Source organism: Cricetulus griseus, chromosome X (genome assembly GCF_003668045.3).
Source record: "Cricetulus griseus strain 17A/GY chromosome X, alternate assembly CriGri-PICRH-1.0, whole genome shotgun sequence".
Taxonomy (NCBI): domain Eukaryota; kingdom Metazoa; phylum Chordata; class Mammalia; order Rodentia; family Cricetidae; genus Cricetulus; species Cricetulus griseus.
Window position 1 is genome coordinate 102,270,416 of NC_048604.1, and position 25,070 is coordinate 102,295,485.

General features: G+C 40.8%; 1 protein-coding gene across 1 annotated transcript in view; it reads right to left on the bottom strand.

The window, feature by feature from the left end:
- Nucleotides 1-25,070, bottom strand: part of Frmpd4 (FERM and PDZ domain containing 4) — a 240,555-nt gene that overhangs the window by 49,880 nt on the left and 165,605 nt on the right. The window contains exon 4 of the mRNA XM_027431846.2: nt 2,800-2,845. Within this exon, the coding sequence (XP_027287647.2) occupies nt 2,800-2,845 (46 nt within the window). The remainder of the gene's footprint in view (nt 1-2,799; nt 2,846-25,070) is intronic.

A 25,070-nucleotide genomic window follows, 5' to 3' on the forward strand; every position in this document is an offset into this window, starting at 1 on the left:
GGAGAGGATGTGGAGAAAGGGGACACTCCTCCACTGCTGGGGGGAGTGCCAACTTGTACAGCCACTTTAGAAATCAGTATGGCGACTCCTCAGGAAAATGGGAATCAATCTACCACAAGATCCAACAATTCCACTCTTAGGCATATACCCAAAAGATGCACACTCATACAACAAGGACATCTGTTCAACGATGTTCATAACAGCACTATTTGTAATAGTCAGAACCTGGAAGCAACCTAGATGCCCCTCACCTGAAGAATGGATAGAGAAAATGTGGTACATTTACACAGTGGAGTATTACTCAGCAGAAAAAATGGAATCTTGAAATTTTCAGGAAAATGGATGGACTAGAAGAAACCATTTTGAGTGAGGTAACCCAATCACAAAAAAGACAAATGTGGTATATACTCACTCATATGTGGATTGTAGACATAGAGCAAAGTAATACCAGCCTACAATTGACATTGCCAGAGAAGCTAGTAAACAAGGATGACTGTAAGAGAGACATACATGGTCCCCTGGAGAAGGCGAAAGGGACATGATCTCCTGAGCAAATTGGGAGCACAGGAAGAGGCGGAAGGAGCTAGGAGAAGGAGAAGGAGAGAAGAGGAGGGGTGAGGAGGACATGAGGGAGCAAAAGGGCTGAGGCGGGAGAACAATAGAAGAAAACAAGAATGGAGATACCATAATAGAGGGAGACATTTTAGGTTTACAGAGAAATCAGGCACTAGGGAAATGTCTGGAGATCTACAAAGATGACACCAGCTAACAATCTAAGCAACAGAGGAGAGGCTACCTTAAATGCCCTCCCCTGATGATGAGATTGATGAGTGACTTATATGCCACCTGATAGCCTTCCTCCAGCAGCTGGTGGAAGTAGAAGCAGATACCCACAACTAATCACTGAACTGAGTTGGAATCCAGATGCAGAGAAGGATGAGGGATAGGGAAAGGGGTCCAGACCAGGCTGATGAAACCACAGAAACAGCTGCCCTGAACAATGGAGAGCTCTTCGTCCCTAGACCCAGCTGGGATACCAGCATGGGACTGATCCAGAATCCAGGAAAGTGGGTTTCAGTGAGGAGACCTCAGAAATCTATGGGATCTCCTGTAGTAGTTCAGTACTTATCCCTAGCATATGTGTGGACTTTGGGAGCCCAATCCACATACAAGGATACTCCCTGAGCCAAGACACTTGGGGGTGGTCCTAGGCCCTATCCCAAAGGATATGATAGACTCTGATGACCCCCCTATGGAAGGCCTCACCCTCCCTGGGGAGCAGAAGGGATATAAGGTAGGTAGGGTATTAGTTGGGGGGTGGTAGGGGAGGAGGGGAGGGAGTGGGAACTGGGATTGACATGCAAAACAATCTTGTTTCTAATTCAAACAAAAAATGCATAAAGTACCTTGTTTAACTGAGGGTAAGGAATATTTCTGCACCAACAAGTCATGAAGTCTTGGCTGGACAGAAGAGCTAACCCTTCAACTCTAACCCTAACTTATTAGCTTCCCTTTGAACTTGAATGTCAAATGCCTCTTTTTAGTTTTACTCTCTCCTTTCTGCATGGGCTAAGACGACAGTACACAATGAAAAAAATCAACCTGGAGTGATAAAGATTCTGATCATATGTTTTTAAGACATTCCAAAGTAAAGAGGAAAATTCAGGTAAATTTGAGAGATTGGAGTAAAAATAGCAACCAACATCACACTGAACTTGGAATATACATCTTACTATGTGAGGAATAAACATGGAATCTATGTGTGTTAGATTCTCTATAAAGGCCCAACAAGGTGGCTGGCCATAAAACCATTTTCCTTGGTATCTTGTGAATAGGTGACAACAAGCCTGCAGAAACAGAAAAAATTAGCAGTTGCTTGGGGTGGATGGTGGTAACAGGGATTAACTGGGCATGGGTATCAGGGAGTGAGGAGGGGTGATAGAGCATTCTGAAACTTGACTGTGTTGGTGACTGCATACTTCACTATGTTGTCCAAAGACATTTGCCTTGCAAATGTAAGATGAGTGGATTGCACACCATGAAGATTATACCATCATAAAACTGTTTGTAAAATGTGTATTTCAGTTGGTAGAGTGCTTGGCTAGCATGGGCAAGGCCATGGATTCAATTCTCAGTACTTCATTAACTGGGTGTAGTGATGAATGTCAGTAATCACAGGATCAGAAGTTCAAGGACATCCTTTGGCTACTTAGCAAGTTTAGACCAGCCTGAGATACATGAAACTGTGTCACAAACAAACAGACAGACATACATACAAACAAACCAAAAGCCATAAGAGCAAAAGCAATATAGTATGATCATAATCAATTCCTTTCTCCTAACCAAGGAATCTGAACTCGAATCTTGACAGTGGTATCCCTCTCATGCCTCCTTTGAATCAGGCTTAATTATCCAGTTCTCTACCAAAATAATTAGATGGGGACAAGAATAAAACTTTCACACAACTTCCTGTAATTAGATATTCCCATGAGACTTGTGATTCGGAAACTGGCAAATAAGAAAGTCTTAGGTTTTGTATTAGTTGCAGATGTGGAATGCTCACAGGCCTGCATAGCTGATTGTCTTTTAGGATATTTAGGGAAGTGCAGTACTTTTCACTCCAATGAATGCTTTTGGTAGCACAGAACACAATAGAAATGATCAAGAATTTTAAGCTTGCAGTGTGAACACATGTTATTTGTCTCCACTGTTATTCATCCCGGTGGCTTTCATTGAGTGGGTTGAGGAGACCAGAAGCTCAAGGACACTGAGTGGCACTTTTGCTCACAGAACACTTACAGGGTAAGGCTGAATGACGGTGAGCAGGATCGATTCTTTGCAGCTTCTGGAAGAGAGAAAAACAAACAGATTTACACAATGTGCAAAGCACAGACTTAAACAGAGACACTTTTCTTTTGAGAGGAAATGTGTGTGGTGTGTTGGCAAATGTTCTTTGGGCCTCCAGGGCAGAGTGAAACAACTCAGAAGAAGGCTTCAGACCACAGAGAAAACCCCAATCAAGTGTTTTCCAACAGCAGCAAACCATCCAGCTGACAGCTTCATAAGCAGTTTCTACTGGCCATCTGATTTGTATGAGCAAGAAACTGGGCCTCATAATCAAACTTGGTGAAGGAAGAAACATTTTAGAAACACTAAAGTCAATTAGCCTCTAGACTGTTCTTGGCTCTCACGGTTGATTCTCCCTTTCTGATTTTCATATAGCCCACTTTTCTCATCTGTTGCAAAATGTCCATTGATTTTTTGAGGGAGAGATTTTAAAATATTCTATCAATGCATGAAATGTGTGATCAGAGAAACCATCCTGGAAGAGAAATGTCATTGGAGGTTGTCTATTTTAAAATGGTAACACCGCCAACATCGTTCCCCACACTGCAACTCAATCCATGCAATCTGGGGCCCAGAGCTGCTAAGTATTTCTGACAGGCAACAATTGGGAAATGGTGTTCACAGTAGGAAGCACTTCACAGCTAGAGCAGAACAATGGACTAGAATGGCTTATTTAATTTCCTCCAAGTAACCCACACCCTTGAGGAAAAATCATATTATGGGTTATAATATTCTTTTCCCTCTTTCTTTGTTCCTTTTAAATCCTAAGTAAAAACCACTTGCTATTTTGCTGAAGAAGAGCTGACTATTTTTTACTTTAGGTTTCAATGAGTTACTTGTTTTTGTGATTTATGGGCCAAATAAGTAAGGTGAATTCTGTTCCCTTGGAGAAATCACTCCAAATTCTATTTCTCTCACACATGCAACTGTGGGTCAGCATGCCAGACTGTGATCTACTGACTCTTAGGAGAAGCATGTGTCCCTTGAGCTGGAGAGTTTGGTGGGGAAGAGAGGGGTCATCAGGATGAGAAGGAGTCTAGATCTATAACTCCGGGAAGAAGCAGGACACTAAGGATGATGGTGATACTGACAGGTGAATAGCACAGTGCTGTTGGTCTGACTACCCCCACAATTCCTCAAGCTGGCACAGTATCCAATAACTGAAAGAGGCAGAGAAATGGTATATAATCAAAGTTTCAGTGGGTCTGAGAATGGATTATGTGGTGGTGGCTGTAGGGAGGAGCCATTTGGCATCATTATGTTAAGTTCAGTGTTTTTTACAAAACAACAACAAAATCCACTATAGCCTAGCCAATACACCCTAGCCTTACTTCACAAAGGAGTTCTACAGCTTTCTTTTAAGGAAATGTAGATGACAATGTTCCCTATGCCAGAATGTGTGGGGTGACATGTGGAAGCATATGGGGTGTCCATTTCAGGGGTAGCAGGTAAGAAATACACAGGCAGAAAGTAACACAAATAGAAGGAAAGTGTTGCAGCTTAGTTTTCACTTCTTGCCAAAGGAAACAATATATGTTCTACAGATAAATGTAATATAGGGCCAAGCATGCAGCTTAGTTAATAAAATGTTTGTTCTACAAGCATGAGGACCTGAGTTCAATCCTCAGCAATCACACACACACACACACACACACACACACACACACACACACACACACACACACAGAGAGAGAGAGAGAGAGAGAGAGAGAGAGAGAGAGAGAGAGAGAGAGAGAGAGAGTTGCTGGCACATGCATATAATCCTAGGACTGGGGAGGTAAAGACAGGCCAGATTACTTGGAGAGTTCCAGGCCAATGAGAGATCTTATCTAAAAGAAAAAAAAGGCACTTGAGGACACTTGACTTACACACATATCCATATGTACCTTTATTCACAAATCACCCACACTTACATGAAACACACACACACACACACACACACACACACACACACACACACACACACATGCATGCACACAAACAATAACATAATATGCATAGATCAGTGCATCTCTGAACCCTTTTACAATAGATGACGATTAATACAGAGACCCACAACTGGTCAATGTGCAGAGAATAAGAAATAGTGGAGTGCTCAGCTCTAAATATCAAGCCCCACCACTGCCGCCAAGGCTCAGGAATCATTGCAGAAGAGAGGGAGGAAATACTGTAAGAGCCAGAGGTGGTGGATGACTCTAGTGCAGTGGTGTCTTCTGGACACAGGGAGGATTTTGCGCACACAAAATTCTAGTAGCTGTGACTACATTAGCAAAACCTGTACAAGATCAAGAGGAACAAAATCTCAGCATGGATGATTGAAGTGGTTCATGAACTCCCACCCCTAACTGAGGAGCTATTGACAGTTGATGACTGGCAGGTAGATGGAGAGTCAATTTTCAAGGATGTCACCCTGAAAGGTGCTCCAGTAGATGGCACTATACCATGCACATACTGGCAATACTAAGTAGATTCTTGTGGTTGAAAAAACCGCATAGGACTGATCCAGACCCCCTGAATGTGGGTGTCAGTGAGGAGGCCTCTGCAATCTATGGGGCCTCTTGTAGTAGATCAGTTCATATCCCTAGCATAGGAATGGACTTTGGGAGCCCATTTCACATAGAGGGATACTCCCTCAGCCTAGACACATGGGGGGGGGGGCTAGGCCCTGCTCCAAATGATATAACAGACTTTGAAGATCCCCCATGGAAGGCCTCACCTTACCTTGGGAGCAGAAAGGGAATGGGATAGGGGGTTAGCGGCAGGCAGGGGAAGAGAAAACTGGGATTGACATGTAAAACAAGTTTGTTTCTAATTTAAATTTTTAAAAAAGAAAAAAAGAGCACCTAAAGTTGGGAAGGAAAACATGTTTGATCAAAACATGTTACATGCATACATGAAATCAAAGTTAAAGCTGTATATATACAGAATTAGCTTATAAAAGTTATTTAATTCTAATACATAAACAAAACTATGGAATTCTTTTATGTTGCATTTAACTCAGTGAAGCTGTGTTATTTGCCTGTCTAAAACACCTGATGGTCTAATAAAGACTGAATGGACAATAGCCAAACAGGATAAAGAATAGGAGGGGCTGGCAAGCAGAGAGAGTAAATAAGAGGACAAATGTGGGAAAAGGAGATAGAGGAGCAAGAAAAGAAGGAGGATGACACTGGGGATCAGTCATACAGCCACACAGCCAGACATGAAGTAAGAAGGAAAGAAAAGATATACAGAAATAGAAAAAGGTAAAAGGCCTAATTTACATTAAGAAAAGCTGGCTAGAAACAAGCCAAGCTAGGGCCAGGCATTCATAAGTAATAATAAGACTCCATGTGTGTGTATTTATTTGGGAGCTGGGTGGTGGGCCCCTCAAAGAGCCAAAGAGGAAAAACAAACAAATAAAAACAAAACAAAACCAAAAACCCCAAACCCAACCAACTACAGAATACTATTCCATTTAGTTTTAAATTTATAGTCTATTAAAACGCAAATATATTCATATAAAATATAATATTTCGGGACTCCTGAGTGTGTCTGCTAAGTTAAACTTATGTACTCAATGTGGCATAATTTGCCCAAACTTGCTCCCAGAGATCTCAGTAGTAGGCAATGGATCCTGAGGACTCATGCTCTGGGACCAGCTGATTTTGTGAGAATGTTGGAATGACTCCAACATTAAGATGAGGAGACGTGGAGACTAAGAAGAGTGAGGAGGCAGGGTACTAAGAAGAGTATGGGATGCAGATGGCCTGAGTCCCTGAGCAATCTTGACTCTGTATTTCCTGAGGGCTGCTTGTTCACTGCTCCATTAGAAATAAAATAATTGATGTACGATTGCTCAGTGTGATATCTATCATCATTCTAGGGAAGAGCTTTTACCTCTGTTTTCTCTCATCTGTAAGTACTTAATCATCACCTGCCAGACAAGAAGAATTAACTCCACTCTGTTTCTGATCCCTTGGGATTTTTAACCCAATCTTAAGAAGAAAAAGACAATCAAAGCCATATGTGTTCATGTGTTAAAGGATGCCAAAATGGATTTTGACAGCTTTAGTGGGGCCCCGTGCCAATAGACACCAGTCATCACCACATGGGAAGGAAGGATGCTGTGAGGCATTAAAAGGAGTTATGAAAGCCAGAATTTGTGATACTAATTCTTAACTTACTTTGGGGTCTATCTCATATCTTCCTAAAACCCCCAAACAGGCAACAGGGAGAGACAGTCAAAGCAGCATACACCCAAGAGGAGAAGATATGTTTGTGAAATGCCTGCCCTTCTACTGACTTCTATGCAAGAGGTGTGATTTCTGGGGAAATTAATAGCAGGTACAGTGGAAACGTGGGATCAGGTCATTTCATGAGGGTTCCCCGATAACTGAACTGCTTCTGGGGGTGAGAATGACTTAGCAGAAATGTATAGAAGCTGAGACACTCCAGCATAGCAACCCTTAGGTTCAGTCTGACCCAAGGAGGGTACAACTGCATCCTATCAATAGGCAAACTATCCAGGAATCCACAAAAAACACCCACAAGAGAATCAATGATGGTTCTTCAGCAAAGGACAGAGGAAACCAGTGCTGAGTTACAATCAAGGGAGAACTTCATTTTATCTTCTCACTCTGGCCAGCCTTATTACAATTCCAAAAAGAAAACATTGACGATGTTCCTTGATGCTCTGCAGCTTTCCAAGGCCCCAAAAGGGGACAAAAGAACTTTTGTGAAGTTGGGAATTTAACTATGATATTACAATTGAACACTTTAATTATACAATACAAATTGTTGTGATTACAAATGTACTAATGACTGGAGAATATTTCTGAACCTGTTTAATGCATTTTGGAGCTTTCTTAAGGTTTTTGTTCAAAGCTATAATTACATGCAGGGAGCTGTTATGAATGGACAATGACAGAAAAACACTATTGCCTTGTGATTGTACCCTGTAAGACCTGTTTGCCAACCCCCTCAAAATTATCTTTAATTATATGGTCTTGAATAGATTATTTTCTTTGAATTCAAGCAATACTTGACTAAAGGGGTAGATCTCCAGCAAGGAGTAATAAAAACATCACTATAAGATTGGAAGCTAAAGATCAGAGCACAGGATGCTGGGGAGATGGGTAAGTGGATAAAGACATGTGTTGCACTAATCTGGAGGCCTGAGTTCAACACTGGACCTCACATAACAAAGTCAGATGCAATGGAGCAAATCTGCAATCTCAGAACTCCAATGGAGACATAGGAGTTAGAAACAGTTGTCCATAGAGTAAAGGATTGCCAGCTTGCAGCCCAGGCTGCTGGAGAGGCTGGTACACAAGGAGGACCCTAAGAGAGACATATATGGTCCCCTGGAGAAAGGGAAAGGGACAAGATCTCTCGAGCAAATTGGGAGCATGGGGGGAAGGGAGAGGTTACTAGGAGAATGAGAAGGGGAGAAGAGGAGGGGTTTGGAAGACATGATGGGACAGGGAGGTTGATTTGGGGGCAGAACAGAAGAGAGCAAGGTAAGAGATAATATAATAGAGGGAGACATTATAAGTTCAAAGATATCAGGCACTAGGGAAATGTCTGGAGAGCTACAAAGATGACACCAACTAACAATCTAAGCAACAGAGGAGAGGCTACCTTAAATGCCCTCTCCTGATAATGAGATTGATGACTAATTCATATGCCATCGTATAGCCTTCATCCAGCAGCTGGTGGAAGTAGAAGCAGACCCCCACAGCTAAACCTTGAACTGAACTGAAATCCAGATGCAGAGAAGGAGGACTGATGAGCAAAGGGGTCCATACCAGACTGATGAAACCCACAGAAACAGCTGACCCGAACAAGGGAAAACTCTTGGTCCCCAGACTGATAGCTTGGAAACCAGCAGGGAATGATACAGACCCCCTGAATGTGGGTGTCAGTGAGGAGACCTTGGAAATCTATGGGGCCTCTTGTAGTGGATCAGTACTTATCGTTACCATAGGAATGGACTTTAGGAGCCCATCCCACATGGAGGGATAGTCCCTGAGCCTAGACACAAGGGTTTTGGCCTAGGCCCTATCCCAAAGAGTATGACAGACTTTTGAAGACCTCCTATGGAAGGCCTCACCCTCCCTGGGGAGCAGAGAGGGTATGTGATAGATAGGGCATTAGTTGGGGGGAAGGAGGGGAGGGAGAGGGACCTGAGATTGACATGTAAAATAATTTTCTTTCTAATAAAATAAGAAACAGTTGTCCAGAATTTTGGTAGCATGGAATTCATACGGTGCAGCATTGGAAACAAGAGGGACCCTGCCTCAACAAAGTAAAAGACAAGAACCAGATCACAAAAGTTGTCCTCTGGCCCTCATACATGCACCTCATCATGCACACGGAGACTGCCCCCGTCAAATCGGTTTCTAAAGTTGGGCAGTGGTGGCGCTCGCCTTTGATCCCTGCAGAGTCAGGCAGATCTCTATGAGTTTGAGGCCAGCCTGGTCTACAGAGCAAGTTCCAGTACACCTAGAGCTACACACAGACTAACTGTGTCTGGAAAAACAAAAAAAAAATGCTTTTAAAGATCAGTGCAGCTTATGAGACAATGGATGCTGTGTAGGACATGAAAGTAGATGGAACCATAAAATTTGAGACAAGAGTTGTTTTACTTTCAAACAATACTCAGTGTTCCTATAATTATTCACTCAGGCCAGGGGAGCTGCCATTCACAGATCTAGTGCAGTAGTTGATGAGAGCAAATGGAGTCACTGAGAAAAACTTTTATATCATCTTTCTACTATTACTGTAACATATCAGTATAAAGTTAGTAGCTTAAGATACAAGTTTACTGTCTGTATACCTGAAGGTCAGAAGTCAGATTAAGAGTTTCCTGTGCTCCATATGAAGACACAGGGCCAGAGGCAGCATGCACAGGGCCTGCAGGGAACTGCATCTGATGGGGTCCTACAGTTGAATGTAGAGATGGACACATGCCTCCAGTCCTGACACAGAAGCTATCTCCAATTGGCAATTACTTGCAAATGAAAATTCTGTTATTTTTCTCCAAGAGAGTCTCCCTGGGGAAACAAACTACTCCTTTTTTAAAAAATATATTTTTACTTAAATTAAAAACAATCTTATTTTACATACCAATGGAAAAATAGAGGAGAGCAAAAGAGATACCTTAATAGAGGGAGCCATTTTTGGGTTTTTCTCCATTTTTATTTAAATTAGAAACAAAATTGTTTTACATGTCAATCCCAGTTCCTTCTACCTCTCCTCTCCTGCCCCCCACTAACACCCTACCTATCCCATACCATTTCTGCTCCCCAGGGAGAGTGAGGTCTTCCATTGGGGGGGGTCTTCAGAGTCCGTCATATCCTTTGGGATAGAGACTAGGGCCCCCATCCCGTGTGTCTAGGCTGAGGGAGTATCCCTCTATGTGGAATGGGCTCCCAAAGTCCATTCATATGCTAGGGATACATACTGGTCTACTACAAGAGGTCGCATAGATTTCTGAGGCCTCCTCACAGACATCCACATTCATGGGTTCTGGATCAGTTCCATGCTGGTTTCCCAGTGATCAGTCAGTCTCGGGGGCAAGAGCTCCCACTTGTTCAGGTCAGCTGTTTCTGTGGGTTTCAGGTTTCACCAGCCTGGTCTTGTCCACTTTGCTCATCACTCCTCCTTCTCTGCAACTGGATTCCAGTTCAGTTGAGTGTTTAGCTCTTGATATCTGCTTCTACTTCCATCAGCTGCTGGATGAAGGCTCTAGGATGGCATATAAGTTAGTCATCAATCTCATTATCAGGGGAGGGCATTTAAGGTAGCCTCTCCACTGTTGCTTAGATGGTTAGTTGGCATCATCCTTGTAGCTCTCTAGACAATTCCCTAGTGCCTGATTTCTCTTTAAACCTATACTGGCTCCCTCTATGATGGTATCTCTTATTTTGCTCTCCTCTATTCTTCACCCTACACAACCTTTCTGCTCCTTTATGTCCTCCTCACTCCCCCTCTTTTCCCCTTCTCATTTTCCTAGCTCCCTCTTCCCTCCTCCCATGCTCCCAATTTGCTCAGGAGATCTTGTTCCTTTCCCCTTCTCTGGGGGACCATGTATGTCTCTCTTAGAGTCCTCCTTGCTGCCTAAGTTCTCTAGTTGTGTGGATTGTAGGCTGGCAATCTTTTGCTCTATGTCTGAAATCCATATATAAGTGAGTGCATACCATGTTTGTTTTTTTGGGACTCGGTTACCTTGCTCAGAAAGGTTTCTTCTAGTTCCATCCATTTTCCTGCAAATTTCAAGATTCCATTGTTTTTTTTTTTTTTCCGCTGAGTAACACTCCATTGTGTAAATGTACCATATTTTCTGTATCCATTCTTCAGTTGAGGGGCATCTAGGCTGCTTCCAGGTTCTGGCTATTACAAATAATGCTCTTATGAACATAGTTGAACAGATGTCTTTGTTGTATGAATGTTCTTCTTTTGGGTATATGCCTAGGAGTGGAATTGCTGGATTTTGTGGTAGTATGATTCCCATTTTCCTGAGGAATCACCATACTGATTTCCAAAGTGGCTGTATGACTTGGCATTCCCACCAGCAGCGGAGGAGTGTTCCCCTTTCTCCACATCCTCTCCAGCATAAGTTATCATTGGTGTTTTTGATTTTAGCCATTCTGACTGGCGTAAGATGGTATCTCAGAGTTGTTTTGATTTGCATTTCCCTGATGGCTAAGGATGTTGAGCACTTTCTTATGTGTCTTTCAGCCATTTTAGATTCCTCTATTGAGAATTCTCTATTTAGCTCTGTACCCTACTTTTTAACTGGATTATTTGGTGTTTTGGAACTAGCTTCTTGAGTTCTTTGTAAATTTTGGAGATCAGCCCTCTGTGGGCTGCTGTTTTGTCTTGCTGACTGTGTCCTTTGCCTTACAGAAGCTTCTCAGTTTCAGGAGGTCCCATTTATTAATTGTCAATTTCAGGGTCTGTGCTACAGCCAGCATCCAGTTATGCCAGCACCATTTGTTGAAGATGCTTTCTTTATTCCATTGTATAGCTTTAGCTTCTTTGTCAAAAATCAGGTGTCGGTAGGTATGTGGGTTAATATCAGGGTTTTCAGTTTGATTCCATTGGTCTACCTGTCTATTTTTGTGCCAATACCAAGATGTTTTCAGGACTATAGCTCTGTAATAGAGCTTGAAGTCAGGGATGGTGGTGCCTCTGGAAGTTTCCCTATTGTACAGGGTTGAACAAACTACTCTTTTTTTTGGGGGGGAGGCTTTTCGAGACAGGGTTTCTCTATGTAACTTTGGAGCCTATCCTGGCACTCGCTCTGGAGATCAGGCTGGCCTTGAACTCACAGAGATCTGCCTGCCTCTGCCTCCCGAGTGCTGGGATTAAAGGCGTGTACCACCAACTCCCAGCAAACAAACTAGTCTTAAGGGTAGTCTCCATGCCTAGCAGTAGGTGGCCAACAGAAAATAAACTCAATGGCATCTTTGGAGGTTCCTTGTCTCATAATGGTTTGTTGGGGCTTTTAATTTTTTGTTGTTTCCTTTTTAAAAATTATCTTATTATTATTGTATTATATATACATATATATCTATGCATATACATGTATGTATATATTTCTTTTTACCTTGTAGGTCCTTGTGCATATATTATGGCTTCCAGTTTAGTGTTTAGTCTTTTTTTGTTTTGTCCAATTCTGATGTATTAGTGTTTTTTTTTCTCATATATTTTTTTTTTATCATAAAGAAGGTTTTCCTGTACCAGAGCTCCTGGCACTCACAAATGGTGATGGGAAAACATGTATTAAAAATGAGGCTAGACAAATAAAAAAAATGAGTCAAGAATTTTACATTTTTTATGTGCAATAACTATGTGAATCAAGGACAGTAGTTTCTTACAATAATAATAAAAATAAACAAGAGGAAAAAATGAGGCTAGAACCTTACCTTTTACCCTATACAAAACTTAACTGCAAGTGGATCAAGGACCTCAACATAAGACCGGCCACTTTAAAACTTCTTGAGGAAGGAACACTTTGATTTACCGGCACAGGTAAGGACTTTCTAAATAGGACTCTAACAGCACAGGGAATAAGACCAACAACTGAAAAAGCAGGTCTCATATGAAAGCCTCTGCACAGCAAAAGGAATTGTCAATTGGTCTGGGGGAAGGGACTGTGGCAAACAGAATGGGAGAAAATATTTTCTAGCTGTCTATCTGACAGAGGGTTCATATAGATATTCTAGATACTAATAATACTAAACAAGAAAACCAGCAACCTAATTAAAAACAGGTTGTTTCAAATAATGCTGCTATTAACATAGTTGAACAGATACCCCTGTGGTATGAATGTGCATCCTTTGATGAGCAAAGGGTCATGCTGGGGAAACCCACAGAAACAGCTGCCCCAAGCAAGTGGGACCTCAGAGATCTCAGTGTGAGAGCTGGGGAACCAGCATAGGACCAAACCAGGCCCCCAGCATGTGGGTGTCAGTTAGGAGGCCTGGGCAGTGGGAGCCCATTCCCTATGGAGGGATACTCTCTCAGCCTAGAAACACGGGGGAGGGCCTAGGCCTGCCCCAAATGATGCCACAAACTTTGATGATCCCTCATGAAAGTCCTCACCCTCCCTGGGGAGTGGATGGGGGATGGGATGGGATGGGGTTATTGGGGGGCATGGAAGGTAGAGGGAACTGTGATTGGTATGTAAAATAAGATTGTTTTTAATTTAAATAAAATATAAATGAATAACTAAATAAAAAAAACGGGTTGTATGTCTGAATTGTGTTTTCAAAAGGTAAAATTCAAATAGCCAGCAAACAGTTTTAAAAGTGTTCTATTTTCCTAGTTATCAGGGAAGCACAGATTATAACTGTTTCAAGACTTCATCTCACCCCAATTAATATGCACTGTAAGTAACAACAAATGCTACCATGGATATGGTGAAAGTGGGCTTCTTATACAATGCTAGTGGGAGTGTGAACCAGTCTAGCCTCTGTGGAAATATGTACTGAGGTTTCTCAAAACAATTAGAAATGGAACTACAATATGACTCAGCTATAGTACTCCTGTGCATAGCCCAAATGTCTTTTTACCTCACTACAGAGGTCCTTGCATATCCATGTTCATTGCTGCTCTATTCACAATAGCTAGGAAATGGAATCAACCTAGATGACCAAAGACTGATGAATGGTCAATGAAAATGTGATCCATATACAAAATGGAATATTACTCAGCTGTAAGGAAAACAATTACATTTGCAAGTAAATGGATGGAACTGTTAAATAGTTATACTGACTGAGGTCATCTAGGCCCCCAAAGACAAATACCACATGTTATTTCTCACAAGTTGTCTTCCTTCAACTCTTATGTTTTGTGGGTTTAAAGCAGCATATACATGGAAGCTAGGAACCTAGAAAGGGGCCATTTGTTTGGGGAATGCATTTAGGGAAGAGAGGTAGTAGAATATAGGTTGGTAGAACATAGCTAAAGAGGAGGAGTACTGGGGGAAGAAGGGTTCAGCCAGGTAGTGTTGTTGGGGATGGGGAAATGAAGGGATAGGAGAAGTGTTAACCAAAATGGAGTAAGTATGAAGAAGTTGCATGGCAACCTGTGATCTTGTAAACCAAGTAAATACAACAAAAGGTTTTACTAAGAACAAATGGGGCATGAAAAAAATACTAGGAGAATACTGGTAGGTAAATTTTTAAGTAGAGATGGAGAAATGAGGAGAGGGGTGTGTTAACCCAAAGCAAAGTTTTGTGAAGAAGCTATATGACACACCACTAGTTTGTGAGTTAAAGTACTTTTAAAAGGGAATTTAAACAGAGGTAGCACATATGGACAAACAATGCTGCTCCCAGAAGACATAGATTATTAAATGAAAATCTTAGTGCCAGGAACAGGCAAAGGATACCTCTCTGAGTATTGGTAAAGGAGGCCCCAGAGGCACCCATAACAAGAAAGGCTATTGTCATTTCTTTTGGTTGCCTGTGTAAACTAGGTGGTAAGGTCCTATTGTTGAAGATACCACAATTTTAGGACACAGAAAAGTCAATCCAAAGGGCTATTTGCTTCATCAAAGCCAGCAAATGAGAGCCAGTTGGCATGATGGTCGCAATCATATGTGGTATAATTATGGAGGTAAGTTGATGTTTTTGATATTCTGTTGGTTAGAAACAAGTCATGGACCCCAGTTATGCTAAAAATAAATAAGTCGGGAGAACAAAGCTATGAATACAAAGAGGCAAGGCTCTCTGCCAGTGTTACATTCTGTCTGCCATGCTGATAAAGAGGGACCTGTGACCAAGTGTCTTAGTGTCTTTTCTGGTTTCTGTGATAAAATACCATGACAATAGCAACTTATAAAAGAAAAAGTGTATTGGGTCTTATGGCTCTAGAGGGTGGTGGTGGTGCATGCCTTTAATTCCAGCACTGGGGAGGCAGAGGCAAGTGGATCTTTGTGAGTTAGAGGCCAACATGTTCTACAGAGCGAGTTCCAGGACAGCCAGGCTACACAGAGAAACTCTGTCTTGAAACACCAAAAAACATTGGTAAAAGATTTCATAATGGCAGGGGGATATGGCAGCAAGGGGAAGGCATGGCTACAGGAGCAGCAAGCTGAGGGTTCACATCTAGAACCACAAGTAGGAAACAAAGAACGTGAACTCTAAGTGGCACCAGTCTTTAAGCTCTCAAAGCCTATCTTCAATGACATACTTCCTCCAGAAAGTCCACACCACCTAAACCACCTAAACAGTGTAATTAATTGGGGAACAAGTCTTCAAAGACCCATAACTATGGGGGACATTCCATTCAAATCATTGTGCTAAAGGAAACAAGAATTTATTCTGGCTCACGGTTCAAGTGCATTGACCCAATCCATTCTGTCAGGGAAGGAAAAATAGCAGATAGGAGCTTGCAGTAGCTGGTCACATGGCATCGCAATAAAAAAGCAGAGAGCAATGAAGCCTGATCATCCTCTGCTCCCTTTTTTCATTTTTCTGGTTTAGGTTTCTAGCCAGGGAATGATGCTTGACCCACATTGGTCAAGTCCTCTCACTTCAATTAATGCAATCAAGATAATGCCCATAGGCAGGCCCAGACTCCCTTCTCTTAGATGATTCTAGATTCTGGCAAGTTCACAAGCCTAACCATCAAACTTAAGTATCTCAAAAGTGGTCTCTACCTATGACTTCCCCTTATTCGGATTTATTTTCCTGCCAATAACTACAAGAAGCATTGATCATCACACCTCGTTAACTTGACAATAGGAAACATTAAAAAATGGGTTCATTATGTTTAAAATTTCTGTGCCTGTTGTAATGTTCTATAATTTGCCTAAAACATAACCTCGATTGATTTTCAATTTTACAATTGAAGGCAAGAAGTTATCTGAATTGAAACAAATTATTCTAAAATGATATTTGTCATTAAGACAGGAGATATGTTTCTCTTTTTATTTTCTCTCATCTAGTCATTATTTAATTACAACCTGCCAGGAAGGAAAAATTAACTCCACATTATTTTGTGTTCCTTAGCACTCCCAATCATATAATCCTAGGGCAAAATGTAAGGCACTTTAAAATTGCTTCAGCAGAAAGATAGAATCAGGAATAGAAGAGTGAACATTCAAGCAAGCAGATAACCTCTTTTTAGGAAGGCTTAAAATAGCTTGAGGCTTTTAAACATCTAGGCAGAAGCACATTTAAAGAAGCTATTTCATAATAAATTCTAAGTAAAATTTCTACTTTTGAGGAGGAATTTCAAGTTTAGTGCCAATATTTTTTACATGTCTGCATTTATTAAAATGTTAACTTGCCAATGTGGACAGAGGAGATTCCACACAGTCCAAGAGCTACAGGGGTCAATAGCTGTTGAGAGAGGGAGAATTGGTTGCATCCAGGAACAAACTTCTGAATAGGATTACCAAGTGGTTAGCCCTGGACATATGTACATACAGACAACTCTAAATGAACTTAGTAGGTTGGTTATGTGTGTGTGTGTGTGTGTGTGTGTGTGTGTGTGTGTGTGTGTGTGTGTGTGTGTGTAAAACAATAATAATTAAACAAAAGACCATGAGCTCAGGAGACACAGAAGGAGATTAATGGGCTGGGGAGGTATAGAAATATTGTAGATACAGTGCTCATGCACAAAGTTCTCAAAATTAAAAAAAAATAATTTGAATCCCTGAATCACAGTGTTGACAGACAGGGAAAAATTAAGTTTAACACTCCTAAACTACCTTTGCCAAATTTACTCCCAATTCCTGTTTTCATTTCTTTGACAGAAACCTTGTGTCAACCTTTCTTGATGGAGAATTCCTTGAGACCTGTTTGGGACACCCAGCTCAATTATATGCTTTGCACAGTTTCATTTGGCATTACTCTATAGATGTAAGCAAACAAGAGGAAGAAGAGCATTACATTTTAATGAGGTACAATTTTCTGCATTAAACCACTCCCACTAGTAACCAGGATTGAAATAGAAACCTAGGAAAGTGCTCTCCTGCTGAACTCCATCACTACCCCTAAATTCCCTCTGAGAAATGAGGTTAAGCTAGTGCTCTCAACTCCTAGAATAACACAGTTCAGTACCTTTCTTTAACTGCCTTTCCCATCTTATAGTTAGACTAGTTCAGTTTTTCCCTGTGTAATCATATGAACATGTGCAATTACACATTTCCCTTCTACAACAACTAATTAGATCCCTTGCCCCAACTCAAAGACTGATATGAATTTAACAGCACCTAGATTTCCTCAGAGATTGTGAAACTGAATGGAAATGAAACTCAAGCAACAGAAAACAGCAGAAGGACACCATTTATGACAATTTAAATGTCTTTCTTAAAAAAATCATTCAAACAAGTAAACAATTGACCTTTCAACCTTAAAAGTAGAAGTACTCAGTCTGTGGAGTTGGAAGGTTATGTTTTAAAAGGCAAATAAAGATGTAATTTAGGACTATGGAAGAAAGGGATTCTGTAAATTGTAAGAAGACATTTTCACATAACTCAAGAGACTGTTCTCTGGTGTTATTTGGAAGGCAATGTCGTGAGACACAGCAAGAGAGATTTGATCTTGCCCTTCTAAGCTAAGCATGCACACACATGGCATTCTTCTTCTCATACTTCAGAGTTCTTAGAAGAGATTAGAAAAAATATTCTTTCCTGAAAGCTAGTGCATGCCAGCTCTTGACCTCCCAGCTTGTGGGCAGCCACTGTTGATGGCAACGATAACCAACTAACAGCATTTCTCCAGTGACCTGGCTCAGGAGGGCCTTTCCTAGTTACTGGTGTATTTTGCAATAGAGCCTCTTGCTTTGCTTCTATTTTCCCTATTTGTCCCCAGAAACAGGAAATAGACAAGAAGATTCTTCTGACCAAATAACCAGTCATAATGCAGTGCCAACCTAATCAGTCACTGACAAAGCTGGAGGAAGTACTGTCTACTGCCACTTTCAGAAAAGTCACAGGACTAAACTTGGAATGGGTTCTAGTGTTCCATGTAGCTGACCTCTGCAACAGTCTGAATAGAGATTGTAATTATCCACTGAATCAATTCCTAACAGGTACTGAAGCCATTACTGGAATGGAGATGTCCAAAAAATGAGTGTGAATTCAGAAAAGGTCAGTCAGTTGAGAGTGTGCTCTATTCTGGATTAGATGAAGCATTTACCCTCTGCCTGTTGCTACAGAAGCCTGCCATTACAGTGATACCAGCCAAGGAGAAGAATGGGGCTATTCGTTATTCTCAGGTATGTTCTTGGGTTGCTGTGGAAGAAATTATGCAAAATGAGGCCACCATAGTCATATAGTAAATAAAGGCAGACAGAAACTGGCTTAAAGGGTCCACTTGTGGGCTCAGCAGTTAAGAGCATTTATTGTTCTTTCAGAGGACCCAGGTTTGATTCCTAGAACCCATGTGATGGCTCATTACTGTCTGTAACCCCAGTCCCAGTGCATCCAACTCCTTCATATAGCCTCTACATCCACTTGGCATTCAGTGGTACACAGGGCATACATGCAGGCCGAACACTCATATACATAAAATAATAAAATAAATAAGACTTTAAAAGTACTCTACTTGTATAGTAGAATTGTCTTGCTTTCTACTAATTATGCTGACAATGTCTCTCCTACTACCACTTTCACTCTTGAGGAAGAAGTTACATTGCCAATGAAAAAGTCCACCAGTTTAGGTACCAATGGAAGAAGCAAGGGGAATTTAACAAAGCATCTTTATGAAACAGTATGTTCTCCAAATACTCATTGTTTGTCTTACTTATCTTTTCCCACCAGCAATGCAAAGGCATTAAGATGGGCCTTAGTTAGTCACATCTAGTACTCATACCCTCCTCTAGTCTCTACCTCTTGACCCTTAACTAGCCCTGCGACTGTCTTTGATACATAGCAGATTATGTAAACTGTAATGCACAACTTGCAGATCTTGTTTGGAAGGACTCAAGAAGCCTTGTACCATCCATGTGTGTATCCTACAATGTTCAGTTTGGAAGTAGTGTGATGAAGTTAGCCCTATAAAGCAATGTAGAGAGAGAGAGAGAGAGAGAGAGAGAGAGAGAGAGAGAGAGAGAGAGAGGGAGAGAGAGAGATGCCTGGCCAGCTCTAGTTATGTCAGAACTCCAAGATCAGAAAGACTTGTGGATGCCTGGTCCAATCAAGCCTTTAGACATGTTCTACCACAGCTGTCATTTAACTGCAGCCACACTTGAGGGAGCCCACTGAGAACCATCTAGAAGGAAAGAGCCACTTTATGCAACCAGGAGAGTAATAAATGGTTTTATAAAGCCATTATGTGTATTTGCTAAACAGCAACAGATAACCAGAACATCATTTTCCCCCAAAGTATTTGAAGAGTATATATTTAAAACAATAGACAATCAAAGGGGTGAAATGGATTTGAAATGGAACATGCTTCTATTTTCAAGCAAGGAAAAATATCCAAGTTAATGGCTCCCCAGTATGTTGTAATTATGACCTACACTACAACAAACAAAACACAAACCAAACAGCTGAACAGAAAAACTAAGAGCATCTTAGGCAAACATGTTGCTGTGAGGAACATAATATTCTTACTGCTGGGGACCAGGGTTAACACAACTGTAACTTTAATTACAGACTTTTGGAGATTGGGGTTGAAGAAGAAAAAGAGTACTAATAAAATTAGGGGAGAGGACAGGACTCCATTAACATCTTGTCCAAAAGCTGTCCTCAAAGAATAATTTGGAGAGCACAAATGGAATTGCACTGTGGAGTACAGATCTGAATTATAAACAGAAAGGATCAAAGTCCATTGTAATTTTCAGGTTTAATCTAAACTGCTTACATACAATCAGTGACTTGAATAGAGCTGCAAGGGAAACAAGATTTATTTCAATGAGTCCACATATTTAAGAATTTCTTTTTAAAATCAGTGTTCTTCTGCATGTTTGTATGCATACCTCATGCATGTTTGGTGTATGTGGAGATCAGAAGAGGGTGTAGATCTGCTGGAACTGGAATTGCAGATGGTTGTAAGCCACCATGTGATTTCTGGGAATTGAGCCTGGGTCCTCTGCAAGAACACTAGGTACTCTTAACCTCTGAGCCAACTCTTTTTTTTTCAATTTTTTAAAATTTGAATTAGAAACATGATTGTTTTACATGACAATCCTAGTTCCCTTCTCCCTCCTGTCCTCCCCTTCCATCCCCCCCAACTAAATCCCTACCTATCACACATCCTTTCTGCTCCCCCTGGATGGTGACACCTTCCATAGGGTGTCATCAGAGTCTATCCTATCCTTTGGGATAGGGCCTAGGCCCAAGGCCGTTTGTCTTGGCTCAGGGAGTATCCCTCTATGTGGGATTGGGCTCCCAAAGTCCACACCTATGCTAGGGATAAGTACTGAACTACTACAGGAGGTCCCGTAGATTTCCGAGGTTTCCTCAATGAAATCCATGTTCCTGGGGTCTGGATCAGTCCCATGCTGATATCCCAGCTATCAGTCTGGGGAGCAAGAGTTCCCCGATGTTCAGGTCAGATGTTTCTGTGGGTTTCACCAGCATGGTCTGGACCCCTTTGCTCTTCACTCATCCTTCTCTGCATCTGGATTCCAACTCAGTTCAGTGATAAGTTGTGGGTGTCTGCTTCTACTTCCACCAGCTGCTGATGGGGGCTATCGGGTGGTGTATAAATCAGACATCAATCTCATTATCAGGGGAGGGCATTTAAGGTAGCCTCTCCTCTGTTGCTTAGATTGTTAGCTGGTGTCATCTTCGTAGATCTCCAGACATTTTCCTACTGCCTGATTTCTCTTTAAACCTATAATGTCTCCCTCTATTATGGTATCTCCATTCTTGTTATCTTCTATTCTTCCCCTGACTCAACCTTTCTGCTCCCTCATGTCCTCTGCATCCTTCCTCTTCTTCCCTTCTCATTCTCCTAGCTCCCTTCCCCGATTTCCGTTCTGAGCCAGCTCTTTATCCTCTAATTCACATTTTACTTAGAGGTATTTTATGCTTAGGCTGTGATTTTTTGTGAAGCATATTAAAGTATTAAGGTTAAAATTCATATAACTGGGATAGTGATTATCAAAATTAACATTTTAATGAAATCATTTCAAACACTTTATTTTATTGATTTTTTTTAAAACTCTTGCAATCAATTTTAGGATCTGGCACTTGGGATTTAGAGACTGCTGCTAAGAATGCTTTGTTTACACATGGTATGTTTTTGACTTGATGTGATTGTTTTGCTCATTAAATTTATGAATGAATGCTGTCTTTGGCTTTTGAACTACTCATTTAACTAATGAGGGAAATGGTACTTACATTGAAGATTTACTAGAGAGTAGGATCTGCTGAGGCAGTGTCATCTTACACATGTATGATACTAAATAGTTCTCACATGAATCATCCCTTTAACAAATATCTCCTGAAAACCCACCCCAGGCCAGAGTTTTGTGAAACATCACTGATTCTCAACAGGAGGTGATTTCCATCACAGTGCCGGGCATTTACAAATGTCTGGAGACATGTCTGGCTGTTTCACCTAGGAGAGGTGCTAATGGATAGGCCAGGAATGCCAACAAACATCATCAGATGCTGAGGATAGAACTGGGAAGATCATGTTTTGTAAGCATGAGGGCCTGTGTTCAATTGCCAGAGCCCATGTAAAAAAGGTTTCATCATGGTATTGGGCACTTAGAATTGTGGTGCTAAACAAGGGAAACAGGAAGATTCTTGGGGCTTTCTGGCCCATAAACTTAGCTTACTTGGACAATTCCAGGCCTGTGCGAGACCCTGTCCTACAAAATATGTGGTGAACAGTGACTGGGATACCTGAGGAAAGACACCAGAGTTTGTCCTCTGGCCTCCACACCCATGAACAAAATTACACAAACATGTATGCATGAATACACACACATACCATTAAATATTTACAAGAAAACACTCACAATGAAGTATTATATGTAGCACAAAATGTCAATAAGAATGAAAAACCTTTGAGCCACATCATAAACGAAAATACACATTGAAGAGTCTAACTTGGCACACTTAACCTTCTAGAGACGGAAGATATTCAGTTAAAAATACATAATGGAATATCTGAGAAGTCTTCCCTTCCATTCTTCTTTTTTTTGAGACAGGGCTTCTCTGTGTAGCCCTGGTTGTACTGGAGCTAGCCCTGTAGACCAGACTGGACTCAGACCCACAGAGATCTGCCTGCCTCTGCCTCCTGAGTGCTGGGATTAAAGGTGTGTGCCACCACCACCCTTCTTTCTTCCCTTATTCTTCATAGACGTTTCAACCAGTGGATAGTTAAAACTGTGGGTAGTGCAGGAACATAAGCAACATATAACCTTGACAATGGTTCTGAAAACCAAGACAGATACTGCAGTGGTTTGAATGAGAAATCTCCCCACTTCATGGCATTATCTGAGAAGATTTAGGTGGTGCAGTTTTCTCTTTTGCAGGAAGTGCATCACTTTGTCAGTTGTTGAGATTAAAAAGCTCTCAGCACTTCAAGTTTGCTCTTTCTACTTTGTGCTTGCTGCTGTTTCAGAAGCAAGCTCTCAGCTTCATGCCCCTGCCTCTATATTTGCTACTTGCTGCCATGCTTTCTCCATAAGAGATTCTTGTTCCTCTGTACTGTAAACACAAATGAACTCTTTCTTGTGCAAGTTGCTTTGTCATGGTGTTTTATAACAGCAATTTGAAAGTACCTATACAGCTACTAAGTGCCTAATAGATGGGTAACTTATACAGTGGGTCAAAGAGATGCTTCACATCTCTTAAAGGATGTGGGCAAGGCAATGTAAGATTTCATCAAATTACTCAGAGAAGTGCACAATTTAAATATTTTGAACTTTTTTGGAAATGCTCAATTTAATATTTTTAGACTAGGTTGCCACAGATGACTGGACACAGGTGCCTGAAACTACAGGAAATAAAACTGGGGGTAAGTGGAGACACGGTGAACTACATGTAATGACTAACAGTTAATATGATGTGGTGAAGTCAAGGATAGGATTCAACTTATTCCAGAAGTCAAGGATATATTAAACAAACCTGAACATACTTATGTTAATAGAGCAATATGCTAATAAAAGCTGGTTTCTAGGAGGATATTCACTATAAGAAAAGCTTAACAAATTGAATGCCTTATTTGAAAACAAGGAACTTAACCAGCCTCAAAGTAATTTGTAGATCAATGCCATTTCTAAAACAGAACACATTCTTTACATTATGTGTTTCTTTTGCTCAGTTTTTAATATTCCGATTAGAAATTAACTATAAGGATGTTTCCTTTTGACATTTTGGGGAAGTTTAATGTTAATTGGGCAAATACTCTGCAGTCAATAAAAATATAAATGTTCTACTGTGTTGCCCAGTATTAAAAAAAGATGATGTGAGAATAAAAACAGGGCATTTGTGCATATTTAACAGTATGGACAAGTTAGATCTCATTTCTCATTATGCTGTGCATCTGAGTAGCAATTCAGGAGCTATGGCATTTGTCTATGCAGTTGTCTCAAGAAAGAACCTTTCACGGATATGGCATTACTGGTACAATGGCCTTAGATACGGCTATAGGAGAGCAATGGCAAATGCATCTGGGGTGATCATTATTATGTATTGGTTACTTTTTTCATTGTTGTGACCAAATACTTGACAAGAAACAACTTAAAGATGGAAAGGTTCATCTTGGTTTGTGGTTCAGGGGAGTGTGGTCCATCATGGAGAGGAAGGCTTGGCAGCAGGAGTAGCATTGATATCTTGCTCACCTCAGGGAACATCAGGAAGCAGAGTGAGGGGAAGGCTATGCTCGGTAAGTTTTCTTCCTTTTCCTTTTTACTCAATCCACGGGAACTCAGCTGCCTACATTCCGGACATCTCACAACCCTGCTAATACTCTCAGAAAAAAGCCCTTACACTAATACACAAAGGTATAGTATGGAATTTTTTTAAATTCAATCAATCTGACAAAAGCAATTAAATAGCAGACCAGTAATTGTTAAATCACTAAGTGCAAGGCCCCATCGGAAGCTCTCCAAATGAGCCACTTTTCTCATCATCTCTTCCTTTCTTATTGTTAATGATAAAATTGCTAAAGCTGACATTTCTTTTTAAAATTTTATTATCTTAAAAATTTTTTAAATTTAAATAGAATTGTCATCTGTGTTTGTAAACAACGTTGGAAGATGGAGCAAACTAAAAGCACAGAGAGTACTTTGATAAAAATGAAGGTGGATGATGTCTTTAAATGTCTTATCATGAACAAAGGAGTGTGTACACCAGGTGAAAACCCATCACTGAACTGTATGACCAGAATTCAGAACACATGATGGAAAAAAGTGGGGTGGCTATCAAGAAAGAGCCAATGGGTTTCTTTTATAGAGAGAAATTCAATGCACTTGAACTTGTATCTCATTTGTTAACATTTCTCAAACTTTATGTCATACCTAAGGCAAAATTTCCCTGGCTCTTTTATAATGTCCCTAAATAAAGCAGTGACTGAAAACAGGTTGACCTGTTTAACTTATTTATAAATGGTGTCATATAGCAATCACTCTGATACTTATTCAAGGAATCTTCATTTTGGTCCTTTTAACATTCCTCATTATTATGAGTAACTTCAATATTATTGAGAGTCTTTAGCATTCCTAGAAATTTCCTTGTTCTTGAAATATGACCATAGGTTTTGCACAGGAAGCCCACTGTGTATGTTAATTCAAACTACTCTTGTTTTGTGCTT